This window comes from Camelus bactrianus, chromosome 7 (genome assembly GCF_048773025.1).
Source record: "Camelus bactrianus isolate YW-2024 breed Bactrian camel chromosome 7, ASM4877302v1, whole genome shotgun sequence".
Classification (NCBI taxonomy): Eukaryota; Metazoa; Chordata; class Mammalia; order Artiodactyla; family Camelidae; genus Camelus; species Camelus bactrianus.
The window spans coordinates 29227516-29240181 of record NC_133545.1 but is presented as its reverse complement, the minus strand read 5'-3'; the positions used below and the strand labels follow the sequence as shown (position 1 = coordinate 29240181).

The window sequence follows — 12666 nt, the reverse complement described above, 5'->3', positions numbered from 1 at the left end:
CAAGAGAATAAACATATTGTGGTATATCCACATGATGAAATGCTACTAGCAATAAAAAGAATGGAGTACTGACACCTGCTACAACATGGATGAATCTTTGAAACATCATGTAGAGTGAAAGGAGCCAGACACAAACGCACACATGCTATGATTCCAATTGTATGAAGTTTAAGACTGTAGATTTTAAGGAAAGGCTTGCATGACGTTTTGATTTTGCATGCCTAAGATACTTAAAGAAAGTTCTTCCCTTTTCATAAAAGAACCATATGAAACACAAGATGGCAAACATGTAGAAGGAAAATTAAACTAATGCCAGCAGCTCAGTTTTGCTTAAGTGAGAAATCTTTATTCAGTATTCCTTGTTTCTGCAATGAGTAATAGAATTATGTGATGTCTCATTACTTCCTTTTATTTCCTCCTTGGATTCTAATTCTTAAGGGGAATTTCTGGCCGTAATGGTAGCTACATGTCACTTAGAAAGACAGAAGGACACTGTACAGAGTTTGTTCATACAAAATTGGACTTAGAATGATTTTGAAAGTCTCAAATTAAAATTTCTGAATAAATTACTAGCAACTTTGGAAAGCAGCTGATTTGTTATTTCCTGCTCAAAACCTCTGATTCTACCATTTTTATCACTACTGTTAGCCATTCTGTTACCCTTATCTTTTTGTCCATTTTCCTAGTAGTAAAAGCATAAAATCCCCATGGTAGGCAGACAAATCTATGGAGGTAAAGAACAGATTAGTGGTCACTAGGGGACAGGTATGGGTGGGGAAGGTACAAATAAAGGGGAAGCATGAGAGAGTTCCTTTGAAACAGTTGTGTATTTTGATGGTGGTTGTGGTTACATGAATCTAGTTGTGGGATAAAATTGCCTAGAACCACACACACATAGGAGTGCACATAAATGGTGAAAACTGAACCAGATCTGTAATTGACTTAATAGTACTTTACCAATGTTCACTTCTTGGGTTCTGATATTATTCTATAACTATGTGAGTTGTCACCATTTGAGGGAAGCTGAGGGAAGCTTCACAGAACTCTGTGTACTATAGTCACAACTTTCTGTGACCCTATAATTATTTCAAAATAATAAGTTTCAATAGTATAATAGGCAACAACAACCAAGCCTCAGCCTTTTTTTTTTTGTTTAAATGAAAGAGGTAGTGCTCATGGGACAAGCAGCCCATAATATTTAGCTTTCTGCTAAAGACAGTGTATATGGTGCAGTTCATGCCTGATTTAGTCAGTTATTCAATTAAAAGATGGTTGACAAGTACACACTGCAAAAGGAATATACTAACTTTCATAAAGGTGTATAAATAAATCCACTAGATCTGAGGGCTGACAGCACTTTGTGTAAGTTTTCTACCTTTGTCTGTCTATACTGTGTGTCTGGCTCCACCAATGTATTTGCCCATGAACTTGCTTCAGACTGTAGAACAGAATTCTTCCATTTAGCATCACTGTTATCTTTTAAGAATTCACTTATTACATGTGCTTGACAGGAAGCTTTGGAAGTACAGATAAACAGTAGAAAAAAATTGCCTATAATTGCATCACCCAGAAATAAAAATTGTTGACATTTGGTATACATAATTCCAGGCTTTTTATCTCTGTGGATGTATATTGCTTTTTAAAAAATATGTGAAATCATAATTTTTGCAAACTTGTTTTACTTTACATCCTTAAGGCTAAATCTTCATGTATAGTCATAATGTTTTCCCTTAGGATAAAGTCTCAGAAGTTGAATTGCTGGGTAGGCAAAATGTTAAAGCTTTTGATTTATATTGCTGAAGATGTGTCATTTAAAAAAATATGTTGTAAACAAAAACTGTATTTGAAAACAAGATGCTTTACCTGAAGGGAAGTTTAGGATCAGCTTCTCTATAATGACTCATCCCTCCTTAGAGACAAATTGCCATTACCAAGTACATGTATTGCTTTGACAGAATTAAAACAAATATTGAAAATATATAAATAATTTATGCAAGAAATTTTTGCTGTTTTTAATTTTTGTTTAACAGTGAGAGCAAAACAATTTGCTAGAGTTAAAAAAAATGGAAATAGCGTGCCACTAGTGGGGAATGGGGTACTTATATTTTTTCCTTTCCCCATTTGATATTGATTAAAATCTATTTTTTGTTTATTTTGTGTTTTAAGCATAATGATTATGCAGATATGCCAGCATCTTTACATATAATGAAGGAGTCGGTGTAAAAAAATTTTAAATGGGGAGAATGTATCACATTAGTTGTAATGTTGCAGAGTTGTGAATGTCCTGTCTATGAGGGTGAGGGGGGCTGGCTCTGGATTAAAGATCACCTTTGATTAGGCATCTCTAATATCCTGCTGGAACACCTTCGTCGTCTTCTACATTTCCAACTGAGTGAATGTATTCCTTTGCTTTATTAGGTAACCTTAAAAACAACCTGCTCTTTCTCATTAAGAAGCTAAATCCTTAACGTCAGGTTTTCTTTAGTGTATCAAGTGAGGCTCCATCTTGTGCTGCTACCTTCGAATGATTTTGATCATTGTTTTCAGTTTCAGCTCCTTTCTAGGACTAGTCATTGGTTCTAATGTCATAGAAGGGTGCTAGGCTGACACAGAAGGAACACAGATCACACCAGGAAGGGTGGATAATTTTTAAATGAAAGGTCTGAACTTAAAAAAAAAAAAAAAAAAAGGTCTGAACTTTCAGGTAGATTGTGTATTTTCTGCAGTTTTTTTTTTTTTTTTTTTTAATCTTCCAATAGCAATCAATGAGTGGACCCTAAAAACAAGATATGGTTTCTGGATTGATTTCCCATACTGGGAATGTTTGTATGTTGGAAAAGCAGCAAGACAAATTCATGAGTGTCTTACATTCTTTTTTTTTTCCTTAGTCATAAGCACACCATTTTATACTATGCATATGGTGCTGAAGTTTTGTTTGAGTGAGATCACGGTTACAAAGACTTCTTTCCCTTTCAATTCTGTGTTGTTATTCTATGATTATTTGCATTTTATCAGTGTCATTGAAATTTCCCTCAAAGAGAAATTCCTCATGCTGGAATTGATGGTTAATACTTGTTATTGAATGAGAGATTGTTTTTCTTTTATGAAATTATTCTCTTCTGCTGCTGTCTTTTGTCTAGTTACGGACTTCATTCCTACTGTAATGTAATTCTTCCTAAGTTGAAGACAGCCCTGCAAGAAACTTGGAGGGCATTCTGGGTGTAAAGAGTTTTGCTAACCTAGAGTGAATTTTGCAGCGCCCGGGAATGGCGTATTTTTACCTGGTCTGAATTAAGAAGGTATTTCTATGTCATAGTATAAATTACTGTGAGTGTTAAAGAAACACAATTCTGGTATGGAGTAGGATCATAATTTTAAAACAAAATTCCCCCCCAGAGGGACCACCCTCTTTGAGTTTATCTACTCTCAGTTGTACTCTGTACTTTTATTTCCTTGTAAATGCTCTATCTGAATCTGGTACCCACCCAACCCCTCCATCTGACATTTTCTATACAAATGGGAAGGAGCTGTTTTTCTGGGCAACAAATTAGGCTTCACACGAAAGGGGCTTTATCATGGGTTTGAATAAACAAAAATTTTATAGTTTCCTAAAGATTTCATATATGTGCTCTTATAAATATATATAAAGATTTCTCTTTACATTCTTAACAAAAAGCTGAATATAAATTTCTTGAAACTTAATGCAAAGGAAATCTGATATAAAGAATTATTTTTAAAATAAATGTATTTATCATTCAAAAAAAATCCAGGTAATTTTTTTCTTTACTTTATTTAGTATTTCATATGCCTGTTGAGAAATTTTATAAGTAACAGAGGTCCTATTTGCCTTTCTTGATATCAAGGCTATTTATGTAATATTTAAATTTATATATTTATAGCTATTCTTTGCTTAAACAAACTCAACATATGAGAAATCCATATTTTAAAATAGAAAATGCTGAACAGTCTGGTGGATATTAACTGCGCATTATTCACAAAAATATGAGTTACCCTTGGTTTTACATACCACCCTGATACGTAAGGAACAGTAGTGTACTGTATACATTAAAATATTCTGAATTTATGCCTTATTAAACTTACATGATTAAAATGCTAGTGTATTAAAAATCATTGCTCTTTGTTTCAGCAAACTTACAGGAGTTCTTACTTTTTTTCTCTTTAACAGATATAAGCTTACCAAAGTCGGCAACAATATGCTACACAGCTGCCTTGCTCAAAGCAAGAGCTGTCTCTGACAAGTAAGTGGATAGAACCCTGTGTGGTACTGAATGCCGTTCTGGATGAAGGAGACGCGCTGTCTCTGAGGGCTTTCTCTGGAAGTTTTTCTTAGTCTATGAGACCCCTGCTTATGAGCATGCACTTCCCCAAACCTGCTGATCTTTTCTTTCATTACTGGAAGTAGGGGATGTATATCCCCAGGTACTGTAAGGGTCTGTGGGTCCCTAAACAGGGATTTATTTGAAATTCCGTGCCTCTGAGGTGACTTTTTTTCCTTTTTTTTCTTTTTTTTTTCTTTTTTTTTGCCAGACAGTTGATATACCAAAAAGGCCTGCTTGGGATCTACACAAATGCCTTCTTTTATTCCTTTTTTTGCATATTCCTCTTCCTCCAGCAGTCCAGGATGGGGTAGTAGTCATAACAAACTTGTCATGTGGCAGAGGGGATGGTCATCTCCCATTCTTTACTCCATCAAGTCCAAATTAACTCCCCACCCAGGCACCGTTTTCCTTGAGTCACCATCTCAGCAGGACGTTTGCCCATTTTATTCAGGCAGGTGACTGTGGCATAGAAGATTTCCATAAACACCCGAGATGACTGGGCAGGTGAGAGAGAATAGAGGGCTTACCTGGTTTCAAGTTGATAAATGCTTACCCGCCCCTGATACATGCCCTTTGTAGCGCTGAGAAGCAGATAACAGGAAAAGAAAACAGCCTCTGCTATGCCAGACAGGTTTGCTGTTAAGTGTGTGTGCACTTCAAGACCGAAGTAATTTTCTTTCATTCTTTTTTATCCTGTAGATCGCCAGTACCTACTGCAACATCTTTTCTCCCTACACAGCGACTCCAGCTTGGGAGGGCAGGGCCAGGGTTGTCACAGCTTCCCCTGTGGTGTCTGCCTGCCAAGCACAGCTCTGGAGTTAGCCCTGGGTGTGAGGTGAGAAAGAGATTGCATGGTCTGGTTTTTTTCATTCACTCGGGCAGGTGTCTCGCCCGCAGTTTCGGCATGCACACTCCCCTGCCGGAACGGCCCCAAGCAGGCTCGCCTGCTGCTGGAGCTGCAAGACTTAACCCTCCATCGCAGCACTGACATGGGGTTGGGAGCCTCCTTTAAAATTCTCCCTAGTTCTGTTTTTAACCAAGTGCGCTCTTCTGTAACCTAGTTTTCTCTTTTTCCTACACTGTCTGCCCTCGTCAGTCCTACCCTCTTCCCTGACCTAAGCAGGTACCTCGTAGAAAACTTAGATTAGCTATTTAGACAGTGAGACTTGACAGCTGAATTTAATTCCTGCCTTGATTAGATGCAAGCACGCTTTCTGCTTCTGCTGGGGTTTTTGTTGGCCTCGGTCTGAGGGGTCACTCAGAGGTTCCATGTAGTGGAGGTTTGGAGAGCTCACACCTCTGGCTCGCTGTGGTTTTCGGGGCCCTTGATGTGTAGATGCCTTTCCGGGTTAATGCCCAAGCAGTGGTCCCAACTGGATGGTGGTTGTCTTTCTGCATTTCAGATTCTCTCCTGAGGCTGCATCTCGGCGGGGGCTGAGCACAGCAGAGATGAATGCAGTGGAGGCCATCCACAGAGCTGTGGAATTCAATCCTCACGTGCCAAAAGTGAGTCTGTGGAATCCCCATAGGAACTCGTTATGATAGCCGTGAAAGTGTTCTGTGACCATAATGTCATGTATCGAATACTCTCAGTTACAGAAAAAAAGGATTGTGACCAATGAATGTTGAGGCCCTGTATGGTCTATGTTTATTAGCCTCATTTTTAAGCAAAAGCTGCATTCAAGAGGCTTTGGGGCCCATTTCGGGCTTCATATAATAAGGGTAAATTGATAAACCTAGCTTAGGCAGGCCAGGTCAGGAAGTCTGAAACTGGCGAAATATGGAGAGTCCAAGGGTGCTGCTGATGCATTTGATAGGAATTTCACACCAGTTATAGTCTTACTTAGACGCAACTTGAGAAATTAGCCTTGTTATGAATAAAAGTGGTAAAAAATACTAATATGACATTCTTTATTTCTGAAATAAATGATAGTTAATCATTATTGGCAACTAAGTAATAGGGAAAACCTCAAAGTAGGATCTAGTTTTCTTTTGACTTGTGAGTGCCGTTTTAATAGGGGGATACATAGTGGGAAATATTTGTCTTACACATGCTGACCAATTTATAAATATGCAATATTTCCCATATGTTTTCTCAGAATTTGCTTTTAAGGGACTCAAATCACGGCAGAGGATGGTTCTGTAATCGCATATTCAGGAGAGGCATGTGTATTTGGGATTTACCTGTGTTCGAGTACCTGCTTTGTGATAGGCAAGTCGCTGAGGGCCATTTTCAGTTTCTTGTTATTATAAAGCACATTTCAACCTCTAGGAAACTATTCCTGCGATGCACAGCAGGTACCACAAGATAGTTTTCCTAGCAGAATGTCTACTGAAGACTCTCATTGGTGAAAAATAACAAAGGAAGGCCGTTGCCTTGTTTTGTTGCAGTACTGTAGTGAAAGGGTGGGGTTGGGTGTGTGTGTGTGATGATTTATGGAGTTACCTACTTTAATTTATTTTGTTGATATACAGAGTGACAGAGATAAGTGATCTAATATCATTCCTGAGGTTTTACTCAGGTCATGGTCATCTTTTTGCAAAACAAGAAATTAAAGAGCCATGCACAGTGCCACGTTTGCAGGAGGATGTATTTATCCACTTTAGTTCCAATGGGTAATGACCAACATGGTATTTGTAGACTTCGGTATTGTAGAAAATATATCTCTTTGTTTAATGTTTTTCAGCTAAATTAAAAATGTTTATTCAAATTTGATTAAAATGTAAAACTAATCATGAAAATATTGCCCTGAATTACAGTAAACTTAGGTCATCAATTAATATTTATTGAATGCTATTCTCTAACTACAGAGCTGAGATAACATATTCAAAGTTCTTTGAAAATATTTGCATAACACGTGTTAGTAAATTATTAAAATTATTGATATTTGGTTGTTGGCAGTTCCTCAGGTGTGGGACCCGAGTCTTAATTTTTCCAGTTGTACCAACCCGAGCCTTGTAATCTTGGGACACAAGACAGAAAACTGGAACAGTACTTGTTGGTTAGGTATTTTAATTGAAGCCGTTGTTTAATTCTAGATAATGGTCTTAAATGGTTGAGCCTCCAGAAGAGTAGGAAAGGCCCTAAGAGATAGCTTAAAGCTGCCATTTGAATTTGACTCAGTCAACTAGCATTCTGCCTGCAAAATGGAAGGCTTGAAAAAGTGGAAATCATTTGAAAGAGCTGGAATAATTTGATTTCATACTACTTTCTAATCATTAGCGAGAAGGTGGGGCGTGTCAGTAAACCGATTCTTTACCACCTTGCTTTGTTGGTGATTGTGCTGGGTGGGAAACGTGTTTCCATGTCCTCTTCATTTGTTGACATTTCTGTGGGGGAAAAACACTGTGAGTCACTGGCCTCGTATGTTCAGAATTAATCACCAGCCCCTGGTACGCGTGTACCGTATGCAGGCTGCTGTAAACATCGTTTATGCTTGTCCTGCTGTTTGTTGGACTGCTTGCTAACGCTTTAGTAAACATGCACTCACACACACGTGTCTGTACACTGGTGCCTTTTCAGGCAGAGAACAGCCTTAATTCTAATGAGACATCAATGGAGGATATAAACACTTAGACTTTCAGTGTAAGGGACCCTAAATGTATGTAGGACACCTTCCCATTTTAAGCTTAAACCTCTCTTTGTAAAGATACTATGATACTTTTTAAAATTATTGATTTCTATTAATGTTTACTATGTGCCAAGCACAGTGCTAACTGAACTACATATGCTTTCTCATTTATTTTTTATAACAACACAGTGAGGTGTATCATATTTTTATTTGTGCTGCATAGATGTGGGCACTGCAGGTTTGGAGAGGTTAGGTAATCTGCTCGTGGTCGCACAGTGAGTAAATGACAGAGCCTGAACTGACTCTGGGTTATCCAGCTCTTAAACATCTCCCTCTGCTGCTCCCAGATCCCACTATGTGGCAGACGAGCCTAGACCTGAACCTTCAAGTGATGGCGGCCACATCGCTTCCCAGGGCACTCAGTTCCTTGTGGACAATTCACATTTCTTCAGGATATTATCATGTCTTAAATACTTCCATAGCTTCTTTTTCTCTTTCACAGGAAGTTGTCAGTGGCCCACTACAGGAATTTTCAGTATATTCACAGCATTGTACTTAACTATAGTCTGCTTGGAAGGAGAAAAAATACCAAATAAAACAACTGTGAACTGCCTTCCATAAGTTTCCAGCTTAGTTCCAACTGGTATCCCAGTAAGCAAAGGTGCATAGTTGATGTTTCAACATCCAATGATAAACATTAGTTATTTACCCCAAGAGAGTTACTCCTAGGAACACTCTTCACCTGCAGACATGAGGGGAGTCTTCACCTGCTCCCAGCCACACCACAGAACTGGAAAATGAATAACAGGAGTAAAAAGCTGTGCATCTCTGGTCTGAAGGAGAGCCACTCAAGTCGCCAGAGTCTAAACACAATGATTTCTGAAGCCTTAGATTGCAGCAGATTGCAGCATACAAGGAGAAAGCAGCCCACAGACTCATATTACAGATCGAATTGTGTCACTCCCTCCCGAGGAGGCGCAGCTGAGTTCCCAGCCCTGCAGGAGGTACCAGACCCCTGGGTAGTTCCTTAGGACCCCTCGTCATTTGACCCAGCTTGTTTTCAGCTCCTTCTAACAGTCCGCTCATTGTTCCAGAAGCATTCCTCTCCTCTTCCCTCTCTGCTTCCTCTGAGGGAGTCCTCCTCATTCTCCACCCTCACCGTGACACTGACCACCAGGAAGCCTGTACCCTCCTTGTCCCAGGGTCAGCCTCCCCGCTCTGGTCTCTCACTGCAGTGCGTTGAGTATGTACTTACTATTCACCTCTCCTGGAGGATGACTGGGGGTGTTAGGATCTTAATCATGCTGGTGATTTTCAAGAACTGAGTACACAGTTCAAAAAGACAAATCTTTAAACCATTAGAGGAGTTTTCCATTTAATGTGATTAAAGTAGGAGTTTGGCATTTAAAGAGAGTTTCTCTACTTTTTTGAAGAAAGTTTCACTCGTGATGCTGGATGAATGAGGGGCTAAGCTCATCTCGGTTCTGTCTTCATCTACGTACTGTTAATATTGTGTTGCTATTGGATTTCTAGCTTCAGTTTTTTCATTCTGTTTTCCCTGCAGATGTGCTTTCTCTCCTGCCCTGCTCTTCTTACTCAGCACTGAGGAGGTTTACATGGGATGGGGCACATTTCTATCTGTGATTCATTACTGTACACAGATCTCAGTTAATTAGCACTTATGTTCTTTTAGTGTGCTTGCCTGGCATTCCCAGGTTTCCCTGTGAAGAGACATTTTTGGCTTGGAGGATGTTGCATTAACCCCTTCAGGGTGCTAAGGATGAATTTCATTTTGACAAATTAAAAAAAAAAGACTCAATATTGGCTTGTTACAAGCAGTAGTAGATATGTTTTTTCCCCTCTGTAGTGGTATTCTAAAAAAATTAAACCTTTTACAATAGAGAAAAGTATAAAAAAAATCATTCATAATCCCATCAAATCTAGTCATATTTAAGACTACTTTCTTCTAGCCTTTTTTTCCTGTGCATTTTTGATACTTAGGAATCATAATCACACAACATATTCATATTTTTAAAAATTAACATGAAGTTGACTTGGACTCTTGACTTGGACTTTATGGTTGGGTATTGGGGTATATTCCTTCATGAGGATCATCAGATTTTCAGAGTTCTTTGACCTTAGAAAGGGTATCCTCTATTACCATTAAAGTCCAAATATTTTAGCTATGTGCCTTCAAACACTTTAAAATATTCTCAGTAACTTTTCTGGATGATTTACTTCCTTTTTGTCATAAAAAGGCATAACATAAAATCTACCCTCTTAACTAATTTTTCAGCACACAGGATAGTGTTGTTAACTGTAAGGACATTGTTGTACAGCAGATCTCTAGAACCGTTTCATCTTGCATGACTAAAATTCTGTACCAATTAAATAGCAGCTCTGCATTTCTCCCTCCTCCAAGGCCCCGTAACCACCATTCTGCTTTCTGCTTCTATGAGTTTTACTGCTTTAGCTACCTCATATAGGTGGAATCATGCAGTATTTGTCCTTCTGTGACCAATTTATTTCACTTAGCATAATCCCTCCAAATTCATCCATATTGTAGCATAAAGCAGGATTTCCTTTTTTACAACTAAATGGTATTCCGGTGTGTGTCTGTGTATACCACGTTTTGTTTATCTAGTCACTTCTTGGCTATTGTGAATAATGCTGCAGTGAACATGGGAGTGCAAATCTCTTCAAGATTCTGTTTTCAGTTCTTTTTGATGAATCCCTGGAAGTGGGTTGCTGAATCATAGTTTAAATTTTTTGAGGGGTCTTCATACTGTTTTTCATATTGGCTGCACCATTTTACATTCCCCCTAATAGGGCACAGGGGTTCCAGTTTCTCTACTTCCTTGTTAACACTTCTCATATTCTGTTTTTTTGATAGTGGCCATCCTAACACATGTGAGGTGATATCTCAGTGTGGTTGTGATTTGCATTTACCTGATAATCTGCGATGTTAAGCACCTTTCCATGTACTTGTTGATCATTGTGTGTCTTCTTTGGAGAAATGGCTATTCATGTCCTTTGCCCATTCCTAAATCAGGTTATTTTTAAAAATTGAGTTTCTTATTTACTTGGATATGAACTCCTTTTCAGATATAGTTTACAGATATGTTCTCCCATTTTATAAGTTGCTTTTTCACCCTGTTGATTGTTTCCTGTGCTCTGTGGAAGCTTTTTATTTTGATGTAGTCCCACTCGTCTACTTTTGCTTTTGTCACCAGTGCTTTTGGAGTGATACCCAAACAGTCGTTGCCAAGACCAATGTTAGGAAACTTTCCCCCTATGTTTCCTTCTTGGAGTTTTACTGTTTCAGGTCCTACATTTAAGTCTTTAATGCATTTGGAGTTGATTGTTGTGTATGGTGTGAGATAAGGGTTCAGTTTTATTCTTTTGCATGTGAATATCCAGCTTTTCCAGCACCATTTGTTGAAGAGAATGATTTAGTTCTTGTGTCCTCTGTGGTAGACATCAAGTTGTGGTCAACTCCGATAGTGAATTTCTCAGGGCATAAAGATTTTTTGATATTTAGAATTACTTTCTTAGGATAAATTTACAGAATGAGAACTGTTATTACTGGGAAAACATTAGTCACAATAATGGAGCAGAGAGTACCAATGTGAAAGTAGGCAGACCCGTCAAGTATCATTGAAAGGATTCAAAACTGTTCGAAACAAGGGCTTTCCACTTCCTGTCTGTGGGACTAAAGGGAAGTATGGAAAGGAGAGTTAATTAGCTCCATGCCTGTTTCCTTTTTGATAAAATGCAGAGAAGAATAAAGGCTTCATAAGGCTAATGAAAAGTAAGTGGAACTGCACTGTGTAGCTCATTCAGTACATGTAGGCGTGCAATACATGTTGCCTGTGTGTTTTTCGTTCTCTCTTCCCTTGTACCTTCAGCTCTAGTTCTGCACCTACAGGCTGGGTGAAGATAGAGGCTGCTCAGAAACATGCACTAATGGTACTTCTTGGACCACTGTAGTCTGAAGAAAGACGACCAGAGAATGTAACAGGGGCACCACAGTGCCCTGACCTGGGGTCCCACAGGTGCTCCTCAGGCCTCCAGATTTGAGAGGAGGTTCCAGCAGGTTCTGGCTGCAGCTGTTGTTTTCAGGGGCTTCCACTTTGTGACTGCTGGCTAAGTCCTTTGCCTGTGGCTAAGCGGTACCCATTTCTGACCTCTGTCTTGTATTCTTAGTCTAGCATAGCTGTTCCTGCTCCCTGTCACCAAAAAACAAAACAAACAAACAAACAAAAAAAACCTCAAACCTAAACAAAACAAAACAACAACAAACTAATGAATAATGATTTATTATTTTTAAAGCAATAAACATTTTCCCCTCCTAATGCAATCTTATGTGAAACTTCAGTGAACAAAAGCAATCAAAAGTAGAACCTCTCTGGTTGAAACTGGGATGAGGAGGCTGGTAGCCCAGCAACCCCAAGGCACCTCTGCATACAGCTCAGAAAAATAAAAGAAGCCCGTGAGCCATCGCCACCACCACAGGAAGATCCCAGGCTTGTGAGGATCCACCCGCAGTACAGGAGGCCCCACGCCCATTGTAATCCCAGCTGCTTGGGCTGCAGACGCTTGGGATGTTGCGAGTGGAGCTATTGAGGGATAGAAATCACAGCACCAGTGGCGGAAAGCTTCCATCTTTATTTTGCCTCAAATCCCAGCTCTGTTAAGCCTTGGACTCCTCTTACTGGGCCCACCCAGGGGGTGAAGGGGCAGGCCCCGAGGGT

General features: G+C 39.2%; 1 protein-coding gene across 10 annotated transcripts in view; it reads left to right on the top strand.

The window, feature by feature from the left end:
• Positions 1-12666, top strand: part of ST7 (suppression of tumorigenicity 7) — a 294367-nt gene that overhangs the window by 183716 nt on the left and 97985 nt on the right. For all 10 annotated transcript variants that reach the window (XM_045511128.2, XM_045511122.2, XM_045511121.2 and 7 more), the window contains 2 exons: positions 4187-4259; positions 5744-5846. In XM_045511128.2, the coding sequence (XP_045367084.1) occupies positions 4187-4259; positions 5744-5846 (176 nt within the window). The remainder of the gene's footprint in view (positions 1-4186; positions 4260-5743; positions 5847-12666) is intronic.